The sequence below is a fragment of the Ipomoea triloba genome, chromosome 14 (genome assembly GCF_003576645.1).
Source record: "Ipomoea triloba cultivar NCNSP0323 chromosome 14, ASM357664v1".
Taxonomy (NCBI): Eukaryota; Viridiplantae; Streptophyta; class Magnoliopsida; order Solanales; family Convolvulaceae; genus Ipomoea; species Ipomoea triloba.
This window is the reverse complement of record NC_044929.1, coordinates 5,393,559-5,414,483: the sequence shown is the minus strand read 5'-3', so window position 1 is coordinate 5,414,483 and position 20,925 is coordinate 5,393,559. Positions and strand designations below refer to the sequence as shown.

The 20,925-nt window shown below is 35.9% G+C and overlaps 1 protein-coding gene across 1 annotated transcript; it reads right to left on the bottom strand.

Moving 5' to 3' along the window:
• Positions 1-277: 277 nt before the first annotated feature.
• Positions 278-16,631, bottom strand: LOC116004811 (protein SIEVE ELEMENT OCCLUSION B-like). The gene is made up of 10 exons (XM_031244983.1): positions 16,451-16,631; positions 15,776-16,009; positions 15,114-15,502; positions 14,941-15,023; positions 14,686-14,849; positions 13,931-14,578; positions 13,722-13,808; positions 12,465-13,149; positions 5,909-5,927; positions 278-326 (listed from the first exon to the last, which is right to left on the bottom strand). Exons 1-10 carry the CDS (start codon positions 16,580-16,582, stop codon positions 278-280), a joined length of 2,490 nt encoding a protein of 829 aa, XP_031100843.1. The 5' UTR covers positions 16,583-16,631.
• Positions 16,632-20,925: the final 4,294 nt, after the last annotated feature.

Sequence of the window (20,925 nt, the reverse complement as noted above, 5' to 3'; positions counted from 1 at the left end):
AAACTTAGCACAACAGCTGCCTATCTCAACTACACAAGGCAAAACATAGCGGAAGCGAATTTAAAACCTAAGGGCGTCATGCCACATCTAGGTATAAACACAGCCTAGATGCACAGGCTAAACATAAAACGAACTAAGCTGTCATAGATATAAACCAAGGTAAAATCCTCAAGTCATAATCCACAAGTACCCAAATCACTAATCAAGAGTTATAAAGTCTCAAATGGCTCACAGGCCAAAGCATAAATCTAAAAACATAACCACTATCTAAGCCTCCTCAGACGGGTATATCTCTATCGCGCTCACGCAAAGGCTTTAAGGCGAACCTGGAAAACATACAAAGAACCATTAGCAAAAGACTGCTAAGTAACCACCATTCACACCCGCAAGGAAGTATAGATATACACATAAGTTTGTAAATAGGTTTACACACCCATATAGAATATAAACACCAACGAACTGTTCAATAGTTCAAAACAGATACTCAACAACGATAAGCTGAACGAATCATAAACCAAGACTCAGTCAATCAAAGTCAATACCCAATAACGAGAGTACAATGCAACGAATCCATAACGAGATACCAACTGAACAACAATCATACAGAATCCAACCAATCATAACCAAGAATAACAAGGTATCAACCGAATAAACAAGGGAACTCACGAATATATCAACCAAGAAAGGAATCCCAACTCCAACCTCCAAACCCTCATACCAACCATCGTACCAAGTCAACCCACAGTCAGAAGTCAGAAGTCAAGAGTCAATCCCGGAAAAGCTGGTACACAGGGGTGACCAACCCAAAGTCAGTCGTCAAGAGCCAAACCCGGAAAACCGGTACACAGGGGTGATGAGCCCAATCACAGGGACCGAAGTCCAATCACAGGGACCGTAGTCCAATCACAGGGACCGACAGTCCAATCACAGGGACCGAAGTCCAATCACAGGGGTAATCAACCCAATCACAGGGACCGAAGTCCAAAGTCAGAAGTCAATAGTAGCACAGTCAAACCATTGTCAATAGTAGCACAATAGTCAACTCCAACCAACAACCACCAACAACAACAACCGAACCACCATCACAACCTCATACTCCAACATCAACTCAAAGCAACCAAAACAAAGTGTTCATCTCAAACATGAACACAAACCAACTCCCAGATAGTGAATCAAAGAATCAATAGATCAAGAATACCAAAAATGGAAACCGAAGACATGAGTCAATACTCCAAGATATGGTATAAAATACCCAATAAATGACATGAATAAATACTCCAAAGACATAGTAAAATACCCAACAAAACAATCCAACAATAATCAGAACAAAGGAGAACAACAGACAACAACAACAGCGAAACTGCTCACTGGAAATCAATTCCCAGTGGCCTAACGGAACACTGCAACGGAGCACACCTCTCCGCCGACCTCCTCCGCAAAGAGGAGACGGTCTCCCTCAACGGGCCTCTCCCCTCCGCCCGACACCACCGTCGCCACCTTGCGGATCGCCCTCGCGGGTTACATTGTGCCGTCCGGGTCTTCCGCAAGGCCAACCCAATTTCCAGATTCCAGAACCGAGAACAGACATGAACAAATCCAACTTCCAGAATACAAAATCAGACCAAATACACTCACATTTCATCCAATTTAGGGTCCAAAAATAAGGAAATCCATAACATCATTGATCATACAACACAAGGCAAAAGATCAAGATGAAAACCAACAAAATACATCCAAGAAATAGGCTAACAACAAGAATTTTCAGGATTTCCAACACCAAGAACATCATATATAGAATAGGTGAACAAAATAGATTTTGATGGACATAGTGGTTACCTCAAAGAGCTTTCTCCAATCTAAACAAGCCTCAAGCTAGCTCACAAAGCCCCACCACCTTGTTGGTCATCTTTTACCCAACGAACCCCAAAAGAACATTATAAGAATATGCAAAAAGACTAGCAAAACCATAAAATGCAAGGTAGATTCTAGGCTAGATGCACTTACCCAATCCTAAACAAGCTTAAAGTAGCAATCTTGACTTGAAAACTTGTAGGAGAAATGAAGATCAATTTTAGGGAAATATGGAGTGGAAAGTGGCGTGAGAGAGTAGAGTAGGGAGGAAGAAAGGAGTGAAAGTCTTTAGGGTATTTTGATCTTCAAAATATATACTAAGAATACATACAATATTTAGGGTGTAAGACATTAAATGATGTGGGCTTAAGTAACTTATAGAATAGTGGGTGTAGGAAATTAAATATAATCAAGACTAGTAAGTTGGGCTTAATAAATTCACCCCTTACAAATTAAATACAAGAATTAGCCCATAAGATGTCTTAGAAACAATATATATACATATATAATGTATGATCAAGAATGTGGGCTTGTAAGAATATTTAATAACAAACATTGTAAGGGTCCAAATTGAATAAAATCCCTTACAAGAATAAATTCAATTAGTTGGGCTCTTGATTAGAATAATTAAGTTAGGCTTCAAATATATATACAAGTGTATATATATATATTAAATTGGAAGAATTAGCCCAATTGGAAATTTAATTAAATTGCCCGAAGAAATTAATTATCGAACGAAAGGCTTGAACGAATTTACGGGGTGTTACACTCTACCCCCCTTAAAAGGAGCTTCGTCCCCGAAGCTCAAAGCTCACAGGAACTTGAAACAGAACGATTCAAAGGAACATAGATTCAACGGAAGACTGAAAAGAGAACGATTGCTCAACTAGTCCTAAACTCAAAAACATACTAACACGCAACTAAGCTCAAGCACATACTACACCTCTAACATTCTAAACTTATAACCTACCCAACCCAAACTAGCATGCAAGAACTAAACTAGCTACTTACTTAGGTAAAAAGGATTCCTAACAAAGATCTAACATATGCACGGAAGCTATCAACTGAACTGGGTGACCTCCTCATGCCGAACTGCTTGGAACTGATTTCTCATCACATCCCCCATATCCAAGGTCGCTCCTTTGGCCACGTGGTTGGATCACACCGCCTTCACGGACTTCATTGCTTGCCGGTGCACTTCTCTTGACTGGGTGACCAAAATTCTTGTTGGCTTCTCTTCATAAGATAGAGCATCTTCGAACGTTACGACTTCCAGGTGGATATCACGAAGCGCATCATGCACATATATCTTCAGCAGCAAAAAGCGAACGCATCACGCATCTGGTCTAACTTGGTCGGCATATGTCTCCTATCGGTCGTGGGCAGCTTTCACTCTTTCTTGAACCAACTCAACTTTTCCGATGACACATGTAGACGCTACGATCTTAGGGTCACTTGATTTACCAAATCTTCCCAACTGAACGGGCTGCTACACTTCTTTGCTTTAACCTTTTGACAGCTTAGGCGAACTCCATTTCTTGAAATATCCAACTCAGAACCATTCCATAAGGATAATTCGCATTGGGGACAGAAGGTTAAAACTAGTACGGTAGTATATAGAGGAAAACATTTATAGAAGGTATGCTTATTAAGAAAAACGTTGACCCAACAAGGAAAGAGAATGAAAGGTTTAAGGTGTAAGGTTTAAGAACAGTCGTTGATTAAGAATAGAATCAAAGGTTACCAGGGTTACAACTTAGGAAAATAAGGTCGTCACCTCACACAAGATATTTTCAAGAAGCAAACAAGAACAGCGTTCGAGAGGATGGGAACGACTTCTCAATGAAAGGGAATGTCGAGTCCGTTAAGGAAAAGAGAAGAACTCGGCTTCGAAAGAAGAAAAGAATGAGGTTCGAAGAGGTCAAAAGAATTTCTCAATCAAGAAAATATCAAGTTCTTTGAAGAAAGGAAAAGGAATGGAAAGAACTTGGCTTCGAGAACAGATAAGGGCGAGATCGAAAACACAGGAGGAGTTTTCCAACGGTAGGGTATTTACCTTACTCCAAGAGGTGCAAGAATTTAAGTTTCAAGAGGAATCATGAACGAGGTTTTAAAACAAACTGAAAGGTTGTCTGAACGAAAGGATATACAATTTTCCAAGGGAATGAGAGAGGTTCGGTTTCAAGGGACGATAGCAATGAGGTCTAGAAAGATAGAAAGGATTCTTTAACGGTAGGGTATGCACTTTTCCAAAAAGAAAAGACAAATCCAGTTTCAAGCTAAGATGAGATAGGGATTTAGAACAGGTAGAAGGGATGTTTCAATAAGAGGGCATTTAGAGGTTCAAGAAACAAAGGAAAATTTAGTTTCTAAGGAGAAATAGGAATAATGATTAGAACAGATAGAAGGGATCTTATAGATAGAATGATAGTTGGGATTGCAAGGAGCAAAGAAGGGTTCGGCTTTAAGAAGGATAGGAAGTCTCTCAACTCTAAACGATTTCCTCGGCTCGCTGATTTGACCATGATACTCTGACCGATTGACGGATCTTGACCTTGCTTCCTACGCAACGTGGGTCTACAGTTCGGATAAGCTCTACTTCGTAAGGTACGACACGCACAACCTTTGCCACCCCAGGAGAAGTCAAAGGCGATGGATTGCTAAAGACTGATTGGTGCAGAACGAGGGATTTCTGAGGAAGCTTCATGAAAAGGTAGGTTCAACTAGGGAGGTATCGCCTGATCTTGAAAGGAGATTCGCCTATGATTACTGGTGATCTTGAAAACCGGGTTTACTTTCTTGTACTTTGAAACATCGAGGTCCTAAGGCCGACGTAACGCGTGCATCTTCTTTAGCATTAAGAATTCTTGCTCCTTTTGATCGTTCAGGGTTCTATGAGAAGTCCTTTATTTATTCGATTGGCAATCTTCGTCGTAAGATGGTTCGGTCAAGTGTTGGTGTTCTTCTTGCGATTCTTGCAGGTCAATAGCACGAACACATATCAACCCATTTTTCCACTCTTCATTGGTTCTTCTTGTTGGTCATCCGAAGTAGTGGAACGCAGCTCTCAACTTTAATCTTTGCGTTTAACACGATCAAGGGCGCCTTTGCTTACTTGCTCGGTAGATTAAGTCTTCTACGGAACTTCATTAGCACTACGGTCCAACTCCACTTAGGAAAATTCGGGGATTGAGCCAGCCTTTAGTTTCCCTTCGGTTGGTCTTGATCTTTGGACGTTTCGGTCTTCTACTAGCTTGCTTAGCTACTCCTTAACTCTTTCTTGCCACCGAGGTTCCTTCCTTAAGCTCTTGCACAAGGAGTTACTCCCAAGGTGCACCGAATAGGTTGCACGGGGTTTTTATTTCGCGATTCACTTCTTAGTTCCTTTACGCTTCATGAGATCGGACAACTTGATAATCACGTTTCTTTTCATCTTCGGGGTCTTGAGCGTCCACGCTTCCCTTTCTACTTGACTTAGTCCTCTTTGCTTTGAAGGTTGCAACTTCTAACTTGTTCCTTCATAGCCGCTTCAGGGGTAGGTAGGACTACCTTAAGGTTCGCGAATCACGACCTCGTGTTATAATTCTTCATGCAACGTTAACTCCGAGTTTAGCTCGCACTAGACTCTTCATTGCTGATCCGGAAGCTTCTACTTGGCGTGCTTTAACTTTTCCTTAACGTGTCAGCACCCGCTATTGCCATTCCCTCATAGCCGAGGGTCTTCGGGTCTTCACTCTTCGAGCTCCAGTTGCTTTCTTCATCTTCTTATCGCACTTCAGCTGCACGAACTTGTTCTTCAAGTCTTGAGGTGAACGAAGATCTTGCAGACAATGCTACACGCGCGAAGACGCCATTTCCCGGGAACGTAGATTGCTGTCGATGACTCCAAGCTGCGAGTGGATTAGTCTTCTTTGACGAGCCGCCCGATCTTCTGATAGCTTAGACGTATACGGTGCTATCCAACGTTCTGCCTCAACTAACTACTCATTCCTAATCTAAAGCAGGCTCCTAGGCAATACTAAACGAAGCAACTTAGCTAAAAGCGATTAAGACTTACCCGGAAGACGCGCCGCAAGCTGCAAACAACAAGGTTAACAAGGTACAAACAATATAAACAAACAAGGCGTGTCCTCACCGCGATTCCTAGAATTCACACATCCTAGGATTCTCAAGACCTCTTAATTCCTACTGATCAAGTCCTAGAGTCTCAAAAGTTCAACCCTAGGATCTCTACTCAGACCTCAACACAGGCTCTGATACCAACTGTGACACCCCAACCTCACACAGGCTGAGATAGATAAAACTTAGCACAACAGCTGCCTATCTCAACTACACAAGGCAAAACATAGCGGAAGCGAATTTAAAACCTAAGGGCGTCATGCCACATCTAGGTATAAACACAGCCTAGATGCACAGGCTAAACATAAAACGAACTAAGCTGTCATAGATATAAACCAAGGTAAAATCCTCAAGTCATAATCCACAAGTACCCAAATCACTAATCAAGAGTTATAAAGTCTCAAATGGCTCACAGGCCAAAGCATAAATCTAAAAACATAACCACTATCTAAGCCTCCTCAGACGGGTATATCTCTATCGCGCTCACGCAAAGGCTTTAAGGCGAACCTGGAAAACATACAAAGAACCATTAGCAAAAGACTGCTAAGTAACCACCATTCACACCCGCAAGGAAGTATAGATATACACATAAGTTTGTAAATAGGTTTACACACCCATATAGAATATAAACACCAACGAACTGTTCAATAGTTCAAAACAGATACTCAACAACGATAAGCTGAACGAATCATAAACCAAGACTCAGTCAATCAAAGTCAATACCCAATAACGAGAGTACAATGCAACGAATCCATAACGAGATACCAACTGAACAACAATCATACAGAATCCAACCAATCATAACCAAGAATAACAAGGTATCAACCGAATAAACAAGGGAACTCACGAATATATCAACCAAGAAATGAATCCCAACTCCAACCTCCAAACCCTCATACCAACCATCGTACCAAGTCAACCCACAGTCAGAAGTCAGAAGTCAAGAGTCAATCCCGGAAAAGCCGGTACACAGGGGTGACCAACCCAAAGTCAGTCGTCAAGAGCCAAACCCGGAAAACCGGTACACAGGGGTGATGAGCCCAATCACAGGGACCGAAGTCCAATCACAGGGACCGTAGTCCAATCACAGGGACCGACAGTCCAATCACAGGGACCGAAGTCCAATCACAGGGGTAATCAACCCAATCACAGGGACCGAAGTCCAAAGTCAGAAGTCAATAGTAGCACAGTCAAACCATAGTCAATAGTAGCACAATAGTCAACTCCAACCAACAACCACCAACAACAACAACCGAACCACCATCACAACCTCATACTCCAACATCACTCAAAGCAACCAAACGAAGTGTTCATCTCACATATGAACACAAACCAACTCCCAGAAAATGAATCAAAGGATCAATAGATCAAGAATACCAAAAATGGAAACCAAAGACATGAATCAATACTCCAAACTATGGTATCAAATACCCAATAAATGACATGAATAAATACTCCAAAGACATGGTAAAATACCCAACAAAACAATCCAACAATAATCAGAACAAAGGAGAACAACAGACAACAACAACAGCGAAACTGCTCACTGGAAATCAATTCCCAGTGGCCTAACGGAACACCGCAACGGAGCACACCTCTCCGCCGACCTCCTCCGCAAAGAGGAGACGGTCTCCCTCAACGGGCCTCTCCCCTCCGCCCGACACCACCGTCGCCACCTTGCGGATCGCCCTCGCGGGTTACATTGTGCCGTCCGGGTCTTCCGCAAGGCCAACCCAATTTCCAGATTCCAGAACCGAGAACAGACATGAACAAATCCAACTTCCAGTATACAAAATCAGACCAAATACACTCACATTTCATCCAATTTAGGGTCCAAAAATAAGGAAATCCATAACATCATTGATCATACAACACAAGGCAAAAGATCAAGATGAAAACCAACAAAATACATCCAAGAAATAGGCTAACAACAAGAATTTTCAGGATTTCCAACACCAAGAACATCATATATAGAATAGGTGAACAAAATAGATTTTGATGGACATAGTGGTTACCTCAAAGAGCTTTCTCCAATCTAAACAAGCCTCAAGCTAGCTCACAAAGCCCCACCACCTTGTTGATCATCTTTTACCCAACGAACCCCAAAAGAACATTATAAGAATATGCAAAAAGACTAGCAAAACCATAAAATGCAAGGTAGATTCTAGGCTAGATGCACTTACCCAATCCTAAACAAGCTTAAAGTAGCAATCTTGACTTGAAAACTTGTAGGAGAAATGAAGATCAATTTTAGGGAAATATGGAGTGGAAATGGCGCATGAATGAGTGTAGGAGGAAGAAAGGAGTGAAAGTCTTTAGGGTATTTTGATCTTCAAAATATATACTAAGAATACATACAATATTTAGGGTGTAAGACATTAAATGATGTGGGCTTAAGTAACTTATAGAATAGTGGGTGTAGGAAATTAAATATAATCAAGACTAGTAAGTTGGGCTTAATAAATTCACCCCTTACAAATTAAATACAAGAATTAGCCCATAAGATGTCTTAGAAACAATATATATATATATATATATAATGTATGATCAAGAATGTGGGCTTGTAGGATTATTTAATTACAAAGGTTGTAAGGGTCCAAATTAAATAAAATCCCTTACAAGAATAAATTCAATTAGTTGGGCTCTTGATTAGAATAATTAAATTAGGCTCAAGAAATATATACATATATATATATATATATCAAATTGAAGGAATTAGCCCAATTGGAATTAAATTAAATTGCCCAAGGAATTAATTATCGAACGAAAGGCTTGAACGAATTTACGGGGTGTTACAGTAGCGTTGGCACAAGTGAACTTGTCTCAATCTTGTCCAATAAGCATTGCTAAGTCCTAGGACCGTAGGAAATCAAGGGTAAACATGCTTGATGAGTTGATTCGAATCCCCTTTCTCTTTAATTGTTTTCTAATCTTTTGCGTTACTTGTTTTGTTCTTCGAATGATTCACTCCTACATATGTTCCGGACTAGCTTTCGAACACTTTTAGCTCTTGTGATTAATCCGCTTGCTTACCAACTCCCTTACGCCTTCCCAGAGGACGACACTCTTCATTCACCACTATACACCACTTCGTTCACACTACGCATCACCACATCACGTTGAAAAAATCGCTTTTCAACCTCGTTGTCGTTTGCTTAGCTTCTTGTTGATTTCCTTGTGCTAGTGCCTAGTTGTGTGATTGCATATTGCGTGCCATAACCCCCAATCCTCAGCGGAACGACATTTCACACCCATACACTCACCATCACTCATTTTTGCTACACATCACAATGCAATCTATATCTATATTATTAATAAAAACAATATCCTCAACTTTAACTTCCCACCAAAAACATTCCTATACTATTAAGGTCATTGAAAGGATCTCGGAGACCCACCAAAGTACGAAAGCCAGGATCTTTCAGAAAACGAATTCCTATTCAAATAGTGCATAACTACATGGATAAGCTCACACTAACTCGTCAATTTGGGATCCAAATTCGAGATTTTCCTTGGGAGGTATCAGGAAGGAATTAGAATGGAAGAATATCGATTTATATAGAAGAAAAGGTTCTCTATTGATTCAATGTACCTATGGGTTATAGGAAGGGGAAAAACTGAAGATTTCACATAGTACTTTTAGTACTTTTATGATTTTTTTCATACCTTTCAATCAATGAGAAAATGGGTCAAATTCTATAGGATCAAATCTATGGGGCTTAAGGAATGATATAAAAAAACAAGAGAGGTGAAAGTATGAATATGAAATCAATAGAAATATGAAGTAGAAGAACCCAGATTCCAAATGAACAAAATAGCCCAAAACACTCAATTTCTGAACGATATTTGTGCTTGCAGGTGTCGGCGCACACGAGTCAAGCTTTTTTAATTTCATTTTGGGATTTGATTGCACCCCCTGCGCGCGAGAGAGAGCCTCTATGCTATACAACTCTTGTATAAGTAGTTTTGCAAACCCACTTCCCAAACCAATGTGGGACAAAAGCTAATTGAAAGCTTTTTCTTTCAATTTTTTTAACTCAAATGGTTCAACTTTGAGAACCAATTTCTTATTCACACATTATCTGTTTTGAGTGTACAGTATATCAATCTTTTCCTTTAACTACGAAGAACCCGAATCCACTTTGACCCGACCCAAATCGAAAGTGGACCTCACATATATTTGTACTACAATATAGCCACTAAAATGTCATTTTATGCTATTTTTTTAATAGTTTAGATATATGACTCATACATTCTAATATATTTTTGTTTATTGTCTGATGGCAGTATGATTATTTGAATTTTGAGAGCATAGAAACAAACTGAAAACATGCTTATATGCTTGAATGGTCTTACCTCAAAGTTACTACCCACTATCACACAATGCCTTATGTTGTATATGTTAGACTCAAGGTTACTAACTTCTCACAATAGTTAGAGACTTGCTTTATATGTATGAAATATTGACAAAAAAAATTAGGCTTTAGATGTGAGTTTTACTTATATATACCTGGGAATCTGAAACATTTTGAAATTTAGTGATTGGTAAAATCAATATGTTTTACAGTTTGACTATCAAAACTAATTTTATGGAAAAAATCACAGAATATATACATGTAGATTATAAAATTAAAATTTCAATGTCAATATTGTTATGACTCAATGCTTTGATTACATTAAAAGTGATATTTTAAAATTTCAAGCTCAAGATATGACACGCTTGATTAGTCGCAGCTGGAAGGTCAGTGATCCGTTTGCCGACTTTAGATGTCGTTGATCAAATTAATCAGTACATGTGCGACATGAATATTGCAAAAGGAAGAACATATTTAAGTTGTAACTCTTTGTGTAAAGCAGAACCAGACGGTAAAAATCTATTAGATGTACACACTCCTAAATTCTTAAATAGTTTGAGATTGTATGATTTTCTTAATCATTCATTGACATTAATTAAAGGTCGGTGCACCTGTTATGTTATTGCAGAAGATAGACCATTCTCTGGGTCTTTATAACGGTATGCGACTCATCATTACAAGATTGACAGATCACATTGTTGATGCAAGAATAGTTAATGGGACACATGAAGGAACCAAAGTTGTTATCCCTCGAATGTCTCTCACTCTTTCTGATATGAGATTGTCCTTCAAGTTCCAGCATAAATAATTCCTATTGATACTTGCATATGCCATGACTATCAACAAAAGCCAGGGCCGAAGGCTAACTCACGTTGGGTTATTGCTGAAAAAACCAATTTTTAATCACGGCCAATTGTACATGAGTTTCTCCTGAGTCACCCATCCTGCTAATAGTCTGAAAGTGTTAATTAGTTCTAGACGAGGATGGACAAGATTGTGTTGCTACTACCAATGTTGTCTACAAAGAGATTTTCAATAATGTGTAAATACAACCGGTGATATTATGTTTTTTTGCAAGATGGAAAAATTGCTATATATCTACACAAAAATATATCTTCCATACATATGAGTTAGAATAACAATTTGATTCTTATAAGTGAGTTACTAGAGAACGAGCATATTTGCCAAATTTATAAAAATCCTAAACAATAATATATAAAATCTCTAAAATTCCAGCACCGCATGCGTCCATCTACACATTAGCTATTAATTAAGCAATTATTTGCTGGAATACAAACAAGGATAACATCAGAAAACATAATCGATCCAAAACATATCTTCAATTGTACTATATAATATTTGATGTTATAATTTATATAATTATATATCGATCCAAATATTTTTAATATATTATAACAAATCCATTCTTTGCATCGCACGGGTGAAAATACTAGTAATGGTAATGATTGTAATGATAATAATGATGATGATGATGCTGGTAATGAAAATGAATAATAATAATAAAATAATGATGATGTTGATGATGATGATGATGATTAGTTCACTACAATTTGATACGGGAATCAAAGAACTCACAAAATTATGGAAATTCAATAACGAAGGAATTATGATTAAAGTTAACACCATAATAATAGTCCGTGGAAATTTTACTTTTAATCCTCGACTATTGTGGTATTGTCACATTTGGTCCTATTATTTTAATTTTGTCATAATACGTCCTGACAAAAAACCTAAGCGGATGAAACCAAATAAACTGATGTTGGTAACAAAAAACCTTCATATGCGTATGCAAATACACGTGTCATCAATTGAAAAATACGAACACCCTAAGCCGATCGTCGTCGTCGTCATCATCAACAACAACCCCCACCTCATAATCATCATCGTGGTCGTCATCGTCGCCATCATCATCAACAACAACAACCACATCATCATCATCATCATCGTAGTCGTTGTCATCATCATCATCAACAACAACAACCACATCATCATCATCATCATGGTTGTTGTCGTCGTCACCATCATCAACAACAACAACAACCACACCACCATGGTTGTCGCCGCTGCCGCCACCTCCTCCACCACCACCACCACCACCGCTGCCGCCGCCGCCACCACCGCCACCACCACCGCCACCGTCATCGTCGCCATCGTCATCGTCGTGGTAGCATTTGAAAGTGACAAATTTTTGCATACCGTGACAACATTCAGGGCATTTTACATCCTCTGGGACACTCTCAAAATTACATGGGTATTTAAGAGCACATCGGTGATGATGATGTAGTGAAGTAGAAGTAGAAGTAGAATGAAGCATCTCATGATAATCTTTGAATGCTTGGTCAAAGCCTTTAGCTATTGCATTCTCCTTCCATTTGTCATATTCATTCATGACCTTCAACATTTTATCTCCTTGGTCACATACAACTATCTTGTTCCCTTTGCATAGCATAGCCCATTCCTTAACTACTAAATCATTAGCTTCATAGGCTAGCAACTTTTTTAATTTTCTCAAAATTTCATCACACTCTTCATCACCATGAGTCTCTTCTATGAAGTTAATCCTTGACATGAATATGCTTCGAAGCCGTGACCAAAACAACCATGAAGAAAATAGATTACCTTTTACGTTGCATTTCCCGTCTACCTCAATCATTGATGCTACTTTCACGTTACTACCCACGTAGAACATCTTAACTTGTGATTGTGGGTTAAACTGAATTTCTAACATTACTTTGGACTCAAATGTTTTAACCCATTGTATGTCATGCCCACCAATTAAAAAAATGCACCTGTTCTCTTCAACCTGATAAATCCAAACAAGTTAGTACTATAAAATTACTAATGGTATAGAATTTTAAAAATATAAAAGATTGTGCAACCAGTCGTTGATATTATTACTATTTTTTTATATTTTTATTTTTATTTTTGGTTAAAAAATTCACAAGTATTATGATATTTAGGAAGTTATAGATGAATAGGATCAAAACTTATTTCAAACATTTTCTAGAATTCCCCAAAGTATAGTGTAAACGATAATGGCATGTAAATTCATCTGTTGCATTTTATGTCTTATATTTATTATTTATCAGTTAAAGCAAATTTTTTCTTCTTTACTTATTTTCTATAATAGTATTTTTTTTACTTTAAAAATTTGACCATTTATGTTTAATACTATTTCTAATAAAGTTTTTAAATATATAAATTTTATATATTGATATTAAATTAAATATTATGGAGAATTGTTTCAAAAACAAATATTATGCAGAATTAAATTGTATATAATTTAAAAAGCTCTAACCGGCATTAGACGAATTAAATAAAGTGGGAGAAAGAGTAGTTGCATTTGTGACATAGCAGTGATGAAGTTGGACATACCAAATTGCCCAACACAAGCTTAGTGCACCAAGTTTCTATCTTCCATAAATCGTTTTCCTTCTTACTTGTGAAAATGTTACTATCAACCTATTCATAAAAATAAAGTTATTAATATTATCACGCTACTCAATCATTTATAATTTAAAATTAAAAGGAATATATGTATGTGAGTTAACGAACTAATAGAACATACTTTAAAATAAACATACCAAATTTTGTATTTGCTTTTGAATGTCACCGAACCAATCAGTTATTAAACCATCCACTTTATTAGCAAATTCACTTATATTCCCATCAATGCCAGGCACCAAATCCATCATTGTCGAAACCCTTTCTGTCAACACTTTTTGTAAAAACGGAATTATAATGTCTCCAATCTCTACTTCAACAGACATCTTTCTTTTCGATACCATTTGCATATCAGCCATCCTTCTTTTCGATAACACTTTCAGATCAGACATCCTTCCACAAATATCTAAACCTCTCATCAATACCATGTGCATTGCATTACGGTGAACCATCCTTCCATTCTGATCTAGCGAAACAATAATAGGCTCACCTCCTATTTGGAATGTTGGAAAAAATTTGTCTTTAACAAATCGTACAAATCCTGGTGATACTGATTTCTGTACATTTTCCACTAAGAGTAATTCTGTATTATTTACCAAACTTCTATATTGTTTTTCCATGTATTTAATACCCCAAAATATAGGAGAGTCTAATATCGGAATCCAAAGTACACGCAATTGAGCTTTCTGTTGTATGATTTCAAGTAAGAAAATCAAGCACTTGTCAATGTCAAGACTTGACGATATTAACATGAGCAAGCTCTTATTCTTCAACAAAGATAATTCTACCTGCATATCACAATTATATATATATATATTTAAAATTAACATAACCAATAATCAAACTGGACATACACATGCAGTACTTAATTAGCAATCAAAAGAAATTAGCATACCATTTGATTCCTATGGCCATCATATATGAGTTTCTGTTTCACACCTTTCTTGGCATTGAATACTAAATTCAAAACATCCAAGGTGGAAGAAGTGGAGGGGATTGGATTCTCATCAAAGAATGCATGACATAATGCATTGTAAGAATCCACCTCTCTCTTTTTTTCTGCAAATATCAATTCAAGTAGTCATTTATTTATACTCACTGCAAGTAATAATAACTTTAATTTCCTATACTAGAATTTATTAAACTTAACCTAGTATTGGACGACAATCGGAGATTACGTCTTTGATTTTGACGGTTAAACTAGACAATTGTGTTTCGCCACCTATGAAACACCTACAATAATAACGATCGAAAGCAATAATGACAAACACTATATTTATACATATTGATTATATATTGTATAGTGAAATTAATAAATCTTACCCTGAATGCATACTCATAAGGCGAGAAGTGAAATACGATCCATAAGTAAGGATACTTGTGACGATCCAATAACAACCAATCGATATGATTGTTGATGAATTGTGAGAGGATGATTGTGCAAGCTCAACAATATGCTCAGTTAAATGTAGGATTGATTTGATAAAATGTGTAATCGTTGGCAGAACTTGACTTTCATGCCCCTTGAGAATTGCCAATTTGCCTGACAATCCCTTATTGTGACATTGAACAAGGCTGAATTCTCCAAAATTGAGGGAGAAAGCTGCCACCATAATCAAAAGCTTTCTTTCCCAGGAAAATGTGGACAACATTCTTAGAAAATATATTACCATTGAGTGTAGATTCACATTATTTGCACACATCAATGATATCTGAATAAAGAAAGAAAAATTTTAGAGTATTAAAATTGTTTTATATAAACTACATATTGCACCATGAATTTATGATACTATTTTACGAAGACTCATGAAAATTAGGCATTTTGTATAAAAATTTTAATTAAACTATAGTATATGTGGAGAATAATTACACATTTATAAAGTTAACTATTATAACATATATGATTGACCTGTTATCATTTGACTGAAAATTTTAAGAAAAACAATTATCTCTTAATTTTTTTATCAAATTAATTAAAAATTTACCTCGAAGGAAAATCGCTTTAATTGATAGGGAAGTTCCATGTCTTTAGCATATTCCTTCTCACTATCAGATTCCTCCTTATTAGACTTTTTGTCGTCACATTGTTCCTCATCAAACTTGTCACATTTAATGTATTCCTCATCAGACTTGTCACCATTAGAGTCTTCCTCATCAGATTTCTGGCCATTAGAGTCTTCCTTATCAGAATCCCCATCTTCATCAATGCTATCTCCCATCTATATCATATATCATCCAACGAAATATATAGAGAAAACACAACAAACTCATTAAAACTCAATTAAGTAATCATGCATGAAATTCATATATAAATCATCCTGCAGAATGTTATTTATTTATTTACTTATTTTAATGATTTATAGTGAAATTATATTATGAGCAATTATTATATATTAATGGCACTTAGATAATTAGATATACAATGAATGTTTTTGTCCTGCAATATATTCATCATATCAAAAAACTCTTTAGCCACCTAACAACCAAGTTCTTACCTCATTCAATATAACATATATCAAGATTTAAATAGTTAGAATTTCATAAAACATGAAACCTATATATAGAATAAAACTCCTAACAAATACTTGTACTAGGACTTACTCTTAAATAATAAAACTTAAAGTTTAACATCAATGTAAATTAATAATAAATACACAAACCGTAGTAGGATAGAGAATGCTCTTCACTAAATCGAAGATAACATTAATTTTAAAATTTTCTTTGTCATCTGGATCATGAGTACTCATAACTTCTTCCAAGATATCACATTCATTGATGTGTGAAATTGCCATCTTTGATAGAGACAAAGGCTGGGTTGTCTATTTACTAGAGTAAAAAGAGCTTGAAAGATTTAGGCTGGAAAAGAGCAGAGAAAATGTTGGTTTGTGAATCAATTTTGAAGCTAACCTCTTATATTTATAGCATTAAAAATGGAATAGGAAGAGAAGTAACAATTCTTTACTTCAATTGCGAGCAAATAAGTGGAATCAATTTATTTACTTTAACTATATAGTATGGTGACTATATATAGATGCCAAATTTAATCAATAAGTATATACCATATATTTTGATATTTAATAATAAAATATTTTACCTAGCTCTCCAAGAAGTAAAACACTCTATATCTAACATTGAGGAAATTTAACGATATTAATCTTCACCTAATGCTCTATCATATAAAACAAATTAAAGAAAATCAAGAATAGTTCACAAAATATTTAGGACATTAAAATTCTTTTCTTTTCTTTTCTTGTAACACACTCCAAATAAAAAGAAAAGTGAAAAGAGGATATGCTACTCACTTTTTTTTTTTTTTTCTTTTGAGAACAAGACTTTATTTTTATTAAATAAGCCGGGTGAAAGCGAAGCCCCGAAAATCATACATGAAAGAGATTTTAACATTGACAGGGAGGGAACGAAAGGAGCCAAAAATAAAAGGTGAGCTTCTGCAAAGGCCTTCCGTGGCAAGAGCGTCTGCAACCTGATTGGCCTCTCGGTAGATATGCGTTAAGGATGAACCCCAAGATAAAAGGCAAGAGCGAATGTAAAGAGTACTTTGTTCCATAGAGATTTACTTTGCACCATAATTTGTTAAGAGTACGTGAATCAAGAAAGTGAACAAAAATTTGATGACATGTGAGTAATGTATCTTTTGTTCTTACTTGCAATGCAGTTATTCTAATTATAAAAGAGGAGAAAAGTAAATGTGAGGGACACAAAAGAAAGGGAATGATACAAGAACGTATTGATAGATAATTATGGTGAACAAAATAAAAGAGTGCAAGAATGTATTGATAGTGGAATATTCAAATTTATTTGAGCCAACTATATGAAAAATGCACCCTTATACATATACATATATACATACATACATATATATATATATACACACACATATATATATATAGATTTTTATTCTGGTGAGAACAATTCTTTAGGTGTGGATGTGAGGACAAATCTAAATCATTGATCTGCAAGATCTGATGGATGAGAAATCAAGTAAAAAATGAGCGGGGTCATTTTCATAAATATTACAAAATTTTGTTTATTTCAACCGTTAGATCTACTAGATCAATGGTTTGGATTTGTCCTTACGTTCTCGTAATTTTGTTTATTAATTGTTTGAATTGCAGTTTAAATTAAAGTTTTCGTAATTTGTATGTAAAGTTGTAATATATGGAGTATATTTTATTGTAATGTGTACATGGATATATGTGTGTGTGTGTGTGTTTACATGCATAATTGAGATGGTTCCTTTGTAGTAGCCACAAATGGCCCTCTAGTGTGCCCACAAGATCCTTATTTAGCGGAAGTCATGGTGGTTCGAGAGGCATTATCTTGGTTAAAGGAACATGATTATTCAAACATCATTGTCTTCTAAGATTGTCAGGCTCGTCTTGAATTTTCACCACAAGGTTGTAGCTCGTTCGTATGTCGGTCATGTGATCCAGTCTTGTTTACAGTTAATTTCATCTATTCCAGGTTATTTTATTAGTTTTATTAGCAGAGATGCCAATCGGGTAGCTCATTCTTTAGCTAAGGCGGAGCCGTGGAGGGGACTGCAGCCACCCATTCTGTTTTGGGGATTCTCCACCATTGTTTTTGAACCCTTTGATGAGTTAATATATTCGTATTGTTGGTTTTCAAAAATATGTGTTTTTAATATATTATGTATGAGTTTATATATATATATATATATATATATATATATATATAAATCTATTCAAAAATGTGGACGGGTCTTCCCGTGCGGCCGTGCGATTTACACCACTCAATGTTAAGAAATGCACCACAATGAAAATGCATAAAAACACATCATAACTCCCCTGTTTCTAATTGTGCATTTCTTAACACTGTGTGGTGTATTTTTTCATACGTAGTGGTGTGTTTTTGGTGATGTGTACCTAATAGTGCATATTTGTGTGGTGTATTTCTTAACATTGACTCATTGAGTGGTGTAAACCGCACCGACCGCACGGGAAGGCACGGCCACACCTAATTATGACCTTATATATATATATATATATATATATATATATATATATATATATATATATATATATATATATTGTATAAGGGTATTTATGTCTTTTAAACATATATCCCATTTGTATTCCTTAAATCAACCAAACATTGAAATAACATTCCTAAAGTCTATTCCTAAACAATAGAATACAATTCATATTATATTTCTTACCTATTATATTCCCTATAGAGTACTATTCTATTCCTTTAAAATTCATTTTGTGAACCAAAGAGGTTGTTTATGCTTTAGCATTGTTCACAGACTCACAGTGGGCTTATTGATCAGAGTGCACTTCAAGCTGCTGAAATAAAAGATGCAACTTTAGACCGAAGTAGAGGGTGAGGAAAGAATATAACTTTAATTTCTTTAAAGTAGAAGGTGAGGAAGAAGTTTGTGGAGGAGGAACTAAGTAAAAAAAATTGAACAAAGTTGCCACTATTGTAAAACTCAACGAACCAAAAATAAGGCAAATTAAGAGACGGATTCATGTCTATGAGACGGATTAGTCAAGATGAAAATGTAATATTTATACTAAAAATGTAATATTAATCAAGAATAAAGTGTTTCTTACTTATAATGGAAAGTGTAATAATTTTAAAGAAAAAATGTAATATTTTTACTTTTTGATTTAAAAGTATTACATTTTTCGTATTACACTTTTCCTTATAAGCAATAAATACTTATTATTCTTAATTAATATTACATTGTTGAGTATAAGTATTACATTTTCGTCTTGGCCCGACCTGTCTCACTGACGGTAATAATGTGTTACCGGTATATTATTTGAATGTAATTGAGTATTTGAATACAGTATTGAGTACAGTGTTTGAGTGCAATGCTCAGTATACAATTGAGTTCAGAATGTGTTTTGTCTAAGTTCAAGTGTCGTAAGAAGTGTCCCCTCTACTTTGCGTTGTGAGTCCTTTTATTCCCTTTAGCTCAGTAGTGGAGCATTAATGCTGAGGAGCTGAACGTTGGTCATCAATGTTGAGGAGCTGAAAGTTGGTCATCAATACTGAGGAGCTGAACGTTGGTCATCAATGCTGAGGAGTTGGACCGTTGCGCATTGATGCTAAGGAGTGAGGTGTCTTGGGTAGTTTGAACGACAACTGTCTTGACAATGTTTTGGGTCCTGCCAATGGTTCAGGGTCGGGTACCCAATTACCCTGTCAGCTCACAACGCAAAGTAGAGGGGACACTTCTTACGACACTTGAACTTAGACAAAACACATTCTGAACTCAATTGTATACTGAGCATTGCACTCAAACACTGTACTCAATACTGTATTCAAATACTCAATTACATTCAAATAATATACCGGTAACACATTATTACCGTCAGTGAGACAGGTCGGGCCAAGACGAAAATGTAATACTTATACTCAACAATGTAATATTAATTAAGAATAATAAGTATTTATTGCTTATAAGGAAAAGTGTAATACGAAAAATGTAATACTTTTAAATCAAAAAGTAAAAATATTACATTTTTTCTTTAAAATTATTACACTTTCCATTATAAGTAAGAAACACTTTATTCTTGATTAATATTACATTTTTAGTATAAATATTACATTTTCATCTTGACTAATCCGTCTCATAGACATGAATCCGTCTCTTAATTTGCCTTATTTTTGGTTCGTTGAGTTTTACAATAGTGGCAACTTTGTTCAATTTTTTTTACTTAGTTCCTCCTCCACAAACTTCTTCCTCACCTTCTACTTTAAAGAAATTAAAGTTATATTCTTTCCTCACCCTCTACTTCGGTCTAAAGTTGCATCTTTTATTTCAGCAGCTTGAAGTGCACTCTGATCAATAAGCCCACTGTGAGTCTGTGAACAATGCTAAAGCATAAACAACCTCTTTGGTTCACAAAATGAATTTTAAAGGAATAGAATAGTACTCTATAGGGAATATAATAGGTAAGAAATATAATATGAATTGTATTCTATTGTTTAGGAATAGACTTTAGGAATGTTATTTCAATGTTTGGTTGATTTAAGGAATACAAATGGGATATATGTTTAAAAGACATAAATACCCTTATACAATATATATATATATATATATATATATATATATATATATATATATATATATATATATATA